The following is a 12,001-nucleotide window of genomic DNA, read 5'->3' as shown; positions in this document are numbered from 1 at the left end:
TGCTCTGCCTCACATCTCCGTGGGGAACCCTGGGTCCCCAAGGCACCATCCTCATGGACACTGGCCTGTCCCAGGCAGAGCCTGCCCCCCTGAGCTGGCCGGGCCAGGCCGTGTCTGCTCCACGGGGCGGCAGGGGCTGGGTGGCGCCCAGGCCCTGCCACAGGCCCGTGGACCTGCTGTGTCATGTGCAGAAGGGGACTAAGGTCACTGGTTGGGGCTGGAGGCCCGGGGCACATGGTGGCTGGGCCGCTGCCTACAGGAAGGCAACCGTACTTCTGTGCTTCCAAGCCACTAGCCTGTGCTGACACGGCGGCATCAGCAGGGCTGACGACGGAGCCCTCCTGCCCCCGGGGCCACCGTGTGTGCCCCGCTTCCCCGACTTGGCCTGTTGCACCTCGTGTCTCTCAGAATCTGCACTGAAGTCACACACACACAGACACGTGGGGTGTCGAGTGGGGTTGTATTGGGTCCACAGAGCAGTTGAGAAGGGACAGCTCCAGAACGCTGAGCTTGCACTTGTTCTAAAAATCAAGTTCCCGGGGCCACCGGGTGTCCTGGCTCAATGGCACTCACAGAAGGCAGAGAGCTGTGTGTGACTTGTTTCCAGAAGGGTCCTGTCCAGCGGTCAGGAGGATGGCCGGGGGCTTGGCAGGCGGGGGGTCCACAAGTGACTTCGCGCATTGAGGGGCAGTAGGTGGAGGGCCGAGGCCCTGTGTGGCCTGGGCCACAGCTGGAGCAGGTAAGAGGAGCTGGGAGGGGGCCGTGGTTTGGAGGGAGGGGTGTGTGAGGAGGGGGAGAGCCTGACCAGTCTGCCCGGCTGACCCGCACCAAGGCACAGTGGCAGAGACCGGATGGGGCCCCTGGGTGTGAGCTGGGAGAGCCAGGGAGAGAAGGTTCTTCGGGGCCCAGACGTAGGAAGTGTCCGCGGGCCTGAACTGGCTGACAGCAGGGGCCCCTAGGCCCACCCAGCAGCAGGCTGGGGGTCAACTGCCCTAGGACGAGGGGAGCCCGGCAAGGGAGGCAGGGATGCGGCTGTCTGCGCCTGCTGGGTGAGGGGTGCCGAGAGGCTGAGCCCCCGGGATGGAGGGGGCTGTTCCGGCAAGCTGGGGGCACATCCCCCAGACACAGATGGCTCTTTGTCAGGGCCCAGCCCGGCTCCCCGACCAGTCTCAGGAACAAAGCCCCCTCTATCCATGGTGGCCTCCCCCTCACCCCAGCACAGCCCCCCACCCCCGGGCTTCCAGCTGGCGCCCCTGCCCCACACGCACACACCAGGCACCGGCAGAGGGCAGGGTGTGCAGTGGGGGCCCAGGGCATAGTGTGTGAGGGGCTCGAGGGGCCATCCCCCCCGGACCCTGATGCCCACGCCGCGTTGCAGGCCGTGCCTGACCTGCTGGCCCCTGGGCAGCACTGGACCAGCCCTGCTTCGGCCACTACCACCCAAGGTCCCCTTCTCCTGGGCCTGAGCACAGACGCGACCCTCCTCGACCTGCCCGACAGGACCTGGAAGGGTGGCAGAGGGCGGGCCAGGACAGAGCCTCACCCCTGCAGGGAGGGCTCTACAACTTATTTCTGTGTCCTCTCTTGGTGCTGAAGGCCCATGAACTCCACACTGGGCCTGCGTGCCTGCTCCCAGTATTGCTACCCAAGGGGTGGGCTCTGCCCCAGGTGGGGACAGCCCCAGGGCTAGGGAGAGCATGCCTGGGGGCCCGTGTCTGCGTTGTCCCTGGCACCACCCTGAAACCTGCCCCTCCGAGGCCCAGCCGGGGCAGGTCGGGGGGGTCCCCCCCGAGGAGGGCACAGGTCCTCAGCGACCGGATGGCAGGATCCAGATGAGGCCAGGCAGGGCTCCTGCCAACCTGGCCAGTTCCCGCCGACACTGTCTCTGCAGCTGGCACAGCACTGCCTCCAGGCAGGCCTCCCGGCTCCTCAGCACCCCAATCACCTGGGCCGCCCGCAGGCCTGGGCCCCCTGAGGCTCCGGCGTCACTCCTCACCAGCCGCCAGGGCCCATGGGGCTGGGCCATGGACGCACGTGGCTCCCAGGCCCGCTGGAGGGCTGCCAGCTCGCATTCCACGGCCTCCTGTGAGGCCTGCTGCACCGCGTTCCACTCGGGCCCCCAGCCTCCGACCTGCATGGGGCAGACGGTGGCTCGTGAGCCAGGGGCGGCCATCCTACCCCAGACACAGCCTTCAGGCCCCCTCGGCCCCAGCACCAGCCCCCAACCCTCACCCCGGCCTCCCAGGCTGCCCGCCGGGGCTCCGCAGCTCCCCGCAGCTCCTCCTGCAGGGCTTGCAGCTCGTGGGCCACCAGCTCCAAGTCACCAGCCCCCCGCTCGGGGACCCTGGGCAGAAACGGGGGCTGTGAGGCCTCTGGAGGGCAGGTGCCCAGGACTGTGTCCTGCAGAGAGAGACCAAGTGAGAGGCATGCAGCAAACCTGGGCCTCGGCCAACGGGGACAGAGGGCAAGGAGGCCTGGGGGCAGGCCACCCCCATGGTGACACAGTGAGCGGGGAGCCAGGGAGGCATCCAGACTCCTGGACCCCTGCGAAGTCTGGGCTCCCCCGCAGCAGGGCAGGCCAGGTGATGGGCAGATGGACATCTGCAGAGAGGTGCTGACTCACGGCCAGTAGGCTCGGGTCGCAAAGCCAACTTGGCGGTGGGTGCGTCTGTGGCCTCCCCAGTCTCCCCTTCCTGTCTGCGAACTAGGAAGATGCCCCCACCCCAGAGCTGCCGCGGTCAAGGCTGGGACAGAGAGGGGACCCAGGCACACCATCCACCGCCAGAAGACCAGCTCCCGGTGCCGCCACTGCAGGGCCGCCTCCAGGCGCGCGTTCTCGCTCTCCAGCCTCCGAAGCAGCTGCAAAGCAGACCACATGCCGTGGCCAGGTCAGAGCCCCGCCTGGGACCCCTACATCCAGCACCGACCACCGTGCTCGCCAGTCTTCCTGGCCCCCCGTGGGCAGAGCCACCTCCCTGCGGGCAGGACAGGACGCCCCACCTCCAGGCGTGACCGAGCCAAGCCTCTCGGGCCTCAAAGACACCCACGGTCCCCACACAGGCCCCAAATGTGAGTCCCCACAGGGTCAGCGGCTGAGCCTGAGCACCCTCAACTCAGGACCTCTCCCCCACATCCCTCACTGACCAGGGGGCTGCACTCGGGAGACTGCGGGCAGATGAGGGGCTGTGGAAAGGGCAGCCCTCCGGGCTCTTGGTGCGAGAACCCCTCTGTATAACCTCAGGGAGGCAGTGCGGAGGCAGGGCCCCGGCATGCAGGCCACAGCTGCGCATGCACAGCTCCCTGCCAGGCTCACGCAGCTCCAGACCCGCAGGCCCCACAGCAGCATGTGGCCATGCGCCTCCCCAGCCTCGACCTCCACCTCCAGGGGGCCCACCAACCTGCGAGGTGCCGTTGAGGCCTCCCACCCCACCCTCACCCAGGCTGCCCCCACCAGGAAGCCACAGGCCTGCACCTGCTGTGGCCCCTCTCTGAAGGCAGCAGCCAGCCTACAAGCCAGGCCACAGGCACTGCTCCCTCTGGAACGCGGGTTCGCTGCGCTTCCTGGGAACACAGCAGCATGTTCTGGGGCCAGGACAAAGGGCCAGTGCACAGGCCCTGCCCAACAGGCACCCTTGACCCAGGGTCTCCCCTGGCCGGGAAGGGATCCCGGCTCTGCCCCTACAGACAGCATACAGACTGACAGCCGGGGGCCTGCTTGCTGCAGAGGGAGCCTGGGGCTCCAGGGGTCAGGAGGCCAGGTGCAGAGCGGCCTTGAATGCCAGGCCAAGGACACAACCCATCGCCAGTAAAGCCAGCCACAGAGAGAACCACTGTGGGCCTGAGGGAGCACAGCCCGGAGCACGGAGACATGGAGGTGCCAGGTGCACCCACCCACGTCTGTGCACGCATTTGCACTAGGTTAATGTGGCCCGGGGCCCGGGTGCTCCCCACCTCCCAGGCTACGGGAAAGTGGGACAGGCACCACAGGAAGAGGCAACACGCCCCCACTGCCGCCTCCCCCCCCCCCCCGCAGGCCCTGCACTGGAGTCTCCTGAGGCAGCCACCTCCCTGCCCCACCCCACTGCTGCACTGTGGCCAGGGCAGGGGGGGAGGCACAGGGGTATGAGAAGGGCTGCAGGCCTGGCCAGTAACCAAGCATGCTCACTGTCCAGCCCCCCTGCAGCGCGCCTGGCCACTCACACAGCAACCATACATCACTCCAGAAGCTTCTGGGACCCATCCCAAGAGTGCAGGCTCTGGGTACACTGGTCCAGGCTTCTGCCAGCTCCCCCTCCAGAAACCTTGGGAGGAAGCCAATGGTGGCCCCCAACTACCTCACAATGTCTGTAGTCCTGAGGCCCCCAGACGCCCTCGCCTCAGAGAGGCTGGGGCGCCACAGAGGCCAGGGACCCAGGCCACAACTGGCTGAAGCTGGTGCAGCCTCAGCTCTGCTCCAACACAGAGGGACCAAGGGCAGGAAGCCTGGGCCTCGCTGAGTCACCCGTATAAGGGGACCCAGCCGAGGGCACCTCGGGTCACCGAGACACTGCCTCAGCACTTCCAGAGATGAGTGCAGCCCTGCCCGGGAGGGCCGGGCAGGTTCTGGCCAGGGATGCAGGCCTGGCAGGCACCCCCGCCCCCGCTGGGGCTACCCCAACCCCACAAAAGGGATGCACAAGCCTCTGAGAGCACACAACTCCAGAGCTGGGGTCCACTGGGGCTGGAGAGAGGGGCCACCAGCCCTGAGCCCCAGCCCTCCTGCCTGGCCAAGCGCCCCCCAGGCCGAACAGTGCCAGCCTCACAGTCTGCACCCCCAACCGTCGAGTGACAGCCAGCCCTGAGCCTGTCCCAGGACGCCCTGGCCGTGCCAGCCTGAGGGGAGGAAACAAGAATGACCCGGTGGGGCCTCCTGGAAAGAAAGTCGGCAAAGTACAGGGCGCGCTAGACCAGCTCCCTCCCAGCCCCCAGGTGCCAGCTGAGCCCTGCATGGGCTCTGGACGCCACCACACCCTGAGCTCCAACCTTCAAGCTGCCAGTCCAGTCTAGGCACCCCTGCCCTAACCTAACCGGGGCCCTAACCGTGCCCAGCCGCCTGCATACCCAGCAGCCGGCCTGGGTTTCTGCAACACCGGATGGTCTAGGGAGCTGGGGGAGGCCCCGAGGACGTGTCTGCGCCCCACCAGCAGCAAGATGGTGAGTGGGCCAGTCACCCACAGCTCAAAGCTGGTCGCTGGGTCCTCCCTCCCAGGACCTTCCCTTCCTCGACCCCCACCACCTCATGCCATCTGCAGTTCTACGGCATCAACACACACACACCCCCTCACCTGCCGGCCGCCCTCCGCGTCCCTGAGCAGCTCGGTCTCAGCAACAGACAGGTGGCCAAGGCTGCGGTCACTGTGGCAGCCGCGGGTGTATGAATGGATCTGAAACAGGCAGCGTAAACCCCAGACTGAGCAGGAAGGGGTGCCTCTCCCAGCTCCAGGTGAGGCTTGTGAGGCCTGCCTTGCAGGCGAGGAAATGGGCCTGAGTCAGGCTCAGAGAGTAGTCAGCACTGCCGGGGAGCTGGAGTCCCCTGCAGAGGGTGGGGTACGGGCAGTCCCTCCCACACCCTCCCCATCTGCCCAGCTCCCAGGGGTGTGGGGGGGCTGGAATGGGGCGGCTCTGCTTCTCCCTCAGCCTGCTGAGGGCCAGGCCCGTGTGGTGGGAGCCTCTGGACAGGCTAAGAGGGCCAGTGACGACAACAGCAGAGACACAGAGTGACTACCTGGGCCTGGGGGGCTGGAAAGGCTTCTCAGCAAGGTCTGGCCTCAAGGCATCACGGAGGTCAACCATGGCCATGTCCCAGGCAGGAGGAGCAATGGGAGGCCCGGCCAAGCCAGAGCGACACAGCTCCCAAGAAGGGCCGAGGGATTAACAGGCCCCTGAAGGGGGCAGACGTGCAGGGTGGGGGGTCCTAGCATCAAGGAGCCCTGCATTGGTGGGAGTCTGAGGCCCCTGCCCCATTCCCTCTCAGCCTAGGCTCTGCCCTGGACCTGTAAGGGTGACCTGTGCCCCCACACTGAGCCTGAGCAGCCTACAGAAGCTGCCCACTGCCTGTCAGCCTCCACCCAGGTTGTGGTAGAAGGAGGGGGTACTTTCCTTCCCAAAACATGCCCAGGCAGCAGCGGCTCCCCCAGTGCCCAGAGCCCATTTCGTGGCTCAGACACAGAGTCTGAGGCCTCCAATGACTTCTGGGAAGAGGAAAGCCAACCGCACAGGCTGTTTGTCCTGCTAGCGCCAGTGATGCCCAGCTCCACCTGCCCTACGATCCCTCCTGGGCCACCGGGAGCCCGGGTTCAGGCTCTGGGCTCCTGCATGGCAGTGGCCAACCTGTCAGCTCCCATCCAGGCTTGGGAAGGGCCATGTGCAGCCAAAGGCCAGGCTCCAGCCTGTAGTATGGAGAGTAAGCACCTCCGGTGGGACATTCCCCAGTGACAGTACCTTGCCCAGGAGGGCACACTGCTCCTGTTGACTGGTCATCAGCTTCCGCCACTGGAGCAACAGCTTTCCCATCAGCCACTGCAAGTAGCGTATGTCCACAGGGCCGTCTGCTTCCACACGGGGTGCAGGGGGGCCAGGCCTGGCCAGGGCATCACACTCGAGAGGGACAAGGGTCACGCCCTGCTCCCACACCCCCAGCAGAGACCACACAGGGGGAAAGAGAAAAGAGGCCCCTGGAGTGAGCGCCATGGTCCCCAGGGGTGCCAAGGGGAGGCTTGGGGGCCACACCCTGACCCAGGAGCACACACTGCACTCTGCCCTGAGGGAGGGGTAGGGGAGGAGGAGGGAGTGGTGGGGAGGGCGACAGCGCCCCCACAGAGCTGTCCCGGGGCTGTCCCAGGGTCCAGGGTCCCCACCAGGACCCGGCCCCACTCCCTCTCACCCCGCACCCACCTCGCACAGGGGTATCTCATCGCCCAGCCGCACGCGGGTCTGGGCCAGCAGCCGCTCGAGCAGGGGCCCGCGGGCCAGGAGCCAGGCCAGGGCCAGGAGCAGCTCGCGGCTGCCCTGGGAGCCGTCCTCGGGGAGCTGTGCCAGGGCCCGCCTGGGGTAACACTGGGAGCGCAGCTCCGACTTCACCACGCGGACTTGGGCCTCTGCACATGGGGGTCCGCCTGCTCAGGGAGCCACCCATTAGGGGTGCGCCACTAGGCCTTCCAGGGGCGCCCGCAGGACCCCCAGCAAAGGCCAGGTCTGGGGGGGACAATCAGGGGACTTACAGGACGAGGGGCCCAGGGCTAATGGGACAGCGCTTACGAGGTGGGCGAGGCTCTGCCGGAGCTGGGCAGCAGGCGGAATGGGCGGGGCGAGGGCCCAGGAGGGCGTGGCTTACTGTTGGGGCGTGGCTAACTAGGGCGGTGCTTGCGTGCCGAGGACGGCCCCGGTGAGTGGGCGGGGCTTTCCAGGGAGGCGGGGCTCGCCGGTTTGAGGCTTTACGCGAGGCGGACACAGCGATGCAGCGCGAAAGCCCCTGGGCCCGCGGGACACGGCTCACTACGGGGACGTGGTTAACAGGGCGAGACTTGCGTGAGCGGGCGGAGCCAGGGCCCGCCGGGAGCGGGGCTTACCCTGGGCTGGGGACGCCGAGGCGCCGTTGGCCGACAGCGGTGAGAGCACGTGGAAAAGCAGCCGCCAGAGCACCGGGGCCTGCGGGGATCGAAGGGCGGCAGTCAGCGGGGCCGGCCGCCACCCTGCGTCCTCCCCGGCTCCTGCCGGGCCCGGCCGCCTGCCCCGCGGGCCTCACCGCCTCCGGACGGTCGAACTTGGCGCGGCGGAAGATCTCGGGGCTGGGCCCGGCGGGCAGCGCCCGACTCAGCGCGGCGACGGCCTCGGGCAGGGGCCCGACCGCGGCCTCCCGGCCCACCCTGCGCCGCCGCCGCCGCATGCAGCCCGGTGGCCCCGGCTTCCCTCGCACTGAGCGCCGCGGCCGCTGGGTCCCAGCGTCCAATCACCACGAAGGCGCTGTCTCTGCTGGGCCCGCGCCCAGTCAGCGAGCGGGCTGGGACACGCCTCCAGCGCCGGTCCAATGAGCGGTGCCCCGGGTTTTGAGTGCAGTGTCTTCTGTCCAGTGCGGAGGCATTTCCGGTGCCGCAGGAACCAATTGGCGACGACAGCCCCGCGGGGTACGCCTTTTGCGGCCCAATCGGGGCGACACCCGACACCCGCCTGGTCCAGACCAATCAGCGCCTCACTCATTCTACCGCCAAATGGCAGCCTAGCAACCGCGGAGGGCCTTCGGCCGCGCCCCGGGCGCCCCCTGCGGCCGAGAGCGCAGCGCAGCCGGGCGCCGCTGACCCTGGCGGGCTCCCCTCAGCCTCCGCGGGCCCGGCGGGGGCTGCGCTCAGGGGCTCCGCCCCCCAAGCCTTCCCCCGGACCCCGGCCCGGTCCTCCGGCCTCGCTGTCCTGCTTCCGGGCCCCTCCTTCCGCCGCAGCATAGGCGCGGCCAGGGACGCGGTCGCAGAGCCCGGCAGTGCACACGGACGCCCCGGCCCGCGAAGGGCGCGTGCCCACCGTGCGCGCGGAACCCCCCCCCCCAACGGCCGGTGGCGCGCCCAGGGCACGAGGGGCGGCTGCACAATCCCGCACCGCGGTGAGAACCACGGGCGGCACGGGGATTACCCCTCGGCGCAGCGGTCAGGAGGGCGGAGCGCCCGGCCCTCCGACCCCAGCCCTGCCCACGCCGTCCTCCTACGCTTCCTTCACCGCCGGCCGGAGCCACGCCCACAGGAAGTGCCCCGGGTCCCACCTTTGCCCTCCTGCCTCTCCGCTGCGGCCGCTTCTAGGCCTGTGTTCCACCCCACCCGCCCCGCCGCGGAGCCGGTCACCTGCCCCGCGGGCTGGGGCCAGGTCCCCAGCTTCAGACCCTTCAGCTCGCGGGGGCCGGGTCTCCGCAGGCCGCTGCTGACGCCAGGCGTAGCGCCCTGCGACCCTCAAAATAAAGACCACACCCCTGACCCACCCGCCCAGCCCACCGGGTCTTCTCTCTGGGTCTATCATCTGAGTGCTCCCCGGGCTTCCTGGCCTGGTCGGGCCCCCTCTGGCGCAGGCCTCAGGGCTCAGCACTCAGCCCTTCGTCTGCCCCACCCGGCTGTGGGCTACACGGGGGCAGAGCTGCCTCTCCCAGCACTTGGCGCAGATTTTCCTGTGTCCCCCCTCTCCTCACTCTGGCACAAGACACTGCTGACTCTCGGAGCCCCCAGCCCCCACCCTTCCACTGTCCCGAGAAATCCCGCTCGCTTTAGCACCATCTGTTTTCCCCCACCCCCTCCCCACCAGATGTGCTATGGCTCCCACCTTTTGGAGCTCTGTGAGCCACCAAATAACGCCCCCACGCACACACCCTGCACGCAGCCCTTGAGGCCCCCCAACAGCCTGTCCAGCAGCCCTGCAGGGCCTGGGGTAGGGGGGAAGCCTGGGAGCAGTGGCCTTCTGCCAGGGCTGGAGACTGGATGGCCAGGGGAGAGAATGAGGTCTCCGAGTGTGGCCCCGTCTGAAGCTGCTGCCAGATTCACATGGGCGCTTCCAGAAGGCCCCCGACTATCCACTGCCCAGCTAGTCCTCGAATTCCCCACGTGGCCTCTGGCTACCTGGGACTCTGGAGGGAGGGTGTACAAAAGAGGGGTGGTGGGGCGCCTGAGTGGCTTAGTCGGTTGAGCGTCCGACTTTCGCTTAGGTCATGATCTCGCGGTTTGTGGGTTCGAGCCCCGCGTCGGGCTCTGTGCTGACTGCCAGCTTGGAGCCTGGAGCCTGTTTCAGAGTCTGTGCCTCCCTCTCTCTCTGACCCTCCCCTGCTCACGCTGTCTCTCTCTCTCTCTCTCCTAGAAATAAATAAAACATTTAAAAAAATTAAAAAAAAAAAAAAAAAAAAGAGGGGTGGTGGTGTCCAGGCCGATGCCCCTGCAGGCATGTGGCTGGCCTGGTCCACAGGGGCAGGTGGGGACTGGGGACAGGGTGGGGCAGGAAGTGCAGAAAGCAGGTGAGGACTCCGCACCACAAGGCACCGAAAGCTTCTCAAAAACGGAACCAGCGTTAGCACAGCCGATTCACCCGGTGGCCACCATCCACTGACTCCCAGGCCTCATGTTCCCGGCGACCTGTTGACCCACCCTTCACCCCATCCCAGAATCGGTGGGACACTTGGGGGTCTGGCAGCTGGGGAGCTGAGCCACCATGGGGCCTTCCAGGGTGGCCAGAGGACACTTCAGCCTGTGGTGGCTGCGGGTGCAGCACCCGCCAGCACAGTGGGCAGCAAGGCCAGCTGCAGCAGGGCTCCCGGCAGGGCCTGGAGTCAGAACCCCGAGCGGCAGCTCCCTTGCACCATCCCCCCCGTCAAGGCACGGCGCAGGTGCGTGTACACACACACACACACACACACACACACACACACTGGCAGGGCTTCTGAGTGCTCAGCTTTATTGAGGGCCAGGGAGACTACCGGGGAGCCCCCGGTGCCTGGGGAAAGGGCCTGGAATCAGCCTGGAAGGGCAGTGGCCCGGTGAGCTGCCAGGGACAGCGTTTCCATGACCTGCGCAGAGAGGACAGGGGTGAGTGCAGGCCCAGCACGCAGTCAGACCGCACCCAGGAGTGCGAGGGACCATCCCGAAGGCTTCTTGAGGGTCTGCGCTGGGGGCTGAGGGTGTACCTGGGTTTACTTGAAAGTGTGACTCTCAGCGCCACCCCGCCCAAAGCCTGCAGAGAAGAGAGTAGGCAGGTTAGAGAGGGGGTCGGGGGCTGGGGGGTGGGGCAGCCCAGGGGCCATGCATGGGAAGCGTACCTTTGGGCCCAAACATGGCGGCGTAGCAGGGGTGGTTGCAGTAGGGCTTGCCTTCATGCTGCGGAGACAGGGGCCGTGAGGGGCTGTCACCCCTCGCCCTGCACCCCTCACTGCCCTCCAGGCCCCACCTACCTCGGCGTGGCCCCCTGACGTCAGCGTCTTTCCACATTTCTCACACTTGAGGCAAGGCCGATGCCAGTCCTTCCCCAGAGAAGTCACCCGCTCGGCTGCAGAGGTACAGAGCCCCGCACACACTTAAGACGCTGCTCTACGATCACAGGGCGCACCCGTCTGCTAAGTCTGCTGACGCAACAGCCTTCTCCAGCTCCCTCTGCGCCTGTCTCACCCATGCACGCCTGGTGGCCCACCCCGGGTCTCAGCTGGCCCCCATGCTAGTGTGTGGGGAGCGGCACCTCCAGTCCCCAAGGCGCACCCAGCCAAACCAACGGCAGGGGGCGCTGGGTGGTGCTGCAAGGGGAGGCCCCGAGGGCCAGGGGTGTGGGCCTGCAGGGCGCCCTTCGCCAGGGCGAGGGCGGGGGACACACTTCCCACTTCCTCCCGCCTCTCCTCTGGGTGGCCCCGGGGCGCGGGACAGGGAAGCGGCACCCGGGGTGTGAGCGCGCCCGGGATCGCGCCCCGGGCGCCGGTTTCCGCGTCTGTTTCTACTTAGCGATGGGAGGGGCGGCCAGGGCGCCGCGTTTCTCCCCGGCCGCGCGGTCCCCGCCCAGGGCTCGCCGAGGCGGCACGGGACCGTCGGGGAGACTAGCGTCGGGGAGACCCAGACTCGGGGAGACCCAGAGTCGGGGAGACCCAGAGTCGGGGAGACCCAGCGGGACCGAAGGAGAGACGCCCGGGCCGCCCCACGCAGGGGTCGTGACCGGCACCCCCAGGCGGTCGCCGGTGTGGCTGGAGGGCCGGCCCCCCGCACGCTGCCCCAGGGTCCCCCGCGCGCCCGGCCCTCCCGCGAAGCCCTCTCGCAGTCCCCGGGCTGCGCTTCCGCGTGGGGCGATGCGTTGCCCCGCGGTCCCTGCCGGGAGTGGACTGGGGGTGGGGGGGCGCTCACCAAAGTACACCTCCTTGTCACACTTGGGGCACTTGGGCATGGCGGCAAGGGGTCCGGCGCGGACGACGGGTCAGCAGCAGACAGGAGAGCCGTACTGGGTGGGTCCCGCTGGGTGCGCGCCTTTC

The 12,001-nt window shown here is 68.0% G+C and overlaps 2 protein-coding genes across 3 annotated transcripts; both read right to left on the bottom strand.

Annotated features, from left to right (window-relative positions):
* Positions 1–441: 441 nt before the first annotated feature.
* TEDC1 (tubulin epsilon and delta complex 1) lies at positions 442–8,424 on the bottom strand. Of its 2 annotated transcripts, XM_039223957.1 has the most exons (8): positions 7,784–8,424; positions 7,608–7,686; positions 6,934–7,154; positions 6,481–6,660; positions 5,325–5,423; positions 2,773–2,859; positions 2,233–2,400; positions 442–2,131 (listed from the first exon to the last, which is right to left on the bottom strand). In XM_039223957.1, the coding sequence occupies exons 1-8, from the start codon at positions 7,922–7,924 to the stop codon at positions 1,808–1,810; spliced, it is 1,299 nt and encodes a 432-aa protein (XP_039079888.1). In that variant the 5' UTR covers positions 7,925–8,424; the 3' UTR covers positions 442–1,807. The 2 variants fall into 2 exon arrangements, with proteins under 2 accessions (XP_039079888.1, XP_039079889.1); XM_039223958.1 differs by lacking the exon at positions 2,233–2,400.
* Positions 8,425–10,430: 2,006 nt separating this feature from the next.
* On the bottom strand, positions 10,431–12,001 carry CRIP1 (cysteine rich protein 1). The gene is made up of 5 exons (XM_039223956.1): positions 11,877–12,001; positions 10,946–11,040; positions 10,814–10,871; positions 10,682–10,728; positions 10,431–10,564 (listed from the first exon to the last, which is right to left on the bottom strand). The coding sequence occupies exons 1-4, from the start codon at positions 11,914–11,916 to the stop codon at positions 10,688–10,690; spliced, it is 234 nt and encodes a 77-aa protein (XP_039079887.1). The 5' UTR covers positions 11,917–12,001; the 3' UTR covers positions 10,431–10,564; positions 10,682–10,687.

This window comes from Hyaena hyaena, unplaced genomic scaffold (assembly GCF_003009895.1).
Source record: "Hyaena hyaena isolate Hyena2069 unplaced genomic scaffold, ASM300989v1 scaffold_1514, whole genome shotgun sequence".
In the NCBI taxonomy this organism is placed as follows: Eukaryota; Metazoa; Chordata; class Mammalia; order Carnivora; family Hyaenidae; genus Hyaena; species Hyaena hyaena.
Note: the sequence above shows the minus strand (reverse complement) of the source record. Positions and strands in the feature narration are given on the sequence as shown.

Excerpts from the sequence above, each read along its gene's own strand:
- TEDC1 (XM_039223957.1), bottom strand. The coding sequence starts at position 7,924 with ATGCGGCGGCGGCGGCGCAGGGTGGGCCGGGAGGCCGCGGTCGGGCCC. Across the intron at positions 7,155-7,607 it reads CTCGGCGTCCCCAGCCCAGG|GCGGACCCCCATGTGCAGAG; the intron begins GTAAGCCCCGCT and ends CTCCCTGAGCAG. Across the intron at positions 5,424-6,480 it reads AGTGTGCCCTCCTGGGCAAG|ATCCATTCATACACCCGCGG; the intron begins GTACTGTCACTG and ends TGCCTGTTTCAG.
- CRIP1 (XM_039223956.1), bottom strand. The coding sequence starts at position 11,916 with ATGCCCAAGTGCCCCAAGTGTGACAAGGAGGTGTACTTTG. Across the intron at positions 11,041-11,876 it reads TGACAAGGAGGTGTACTTTG|CCGAGCGGGTGACTTCTCTG; the intron begins GTGAGCGCCCCC and ends GTACCTCTGCAG. Across the intron at positions 10,729-10,813 it reads CGCCATGTTTGGGCCCAAAG|GCTTTGGGCGGGGTGGCGCT; the intron begins GTACGCTTCCCA and ends TCTTCTCTGCAG.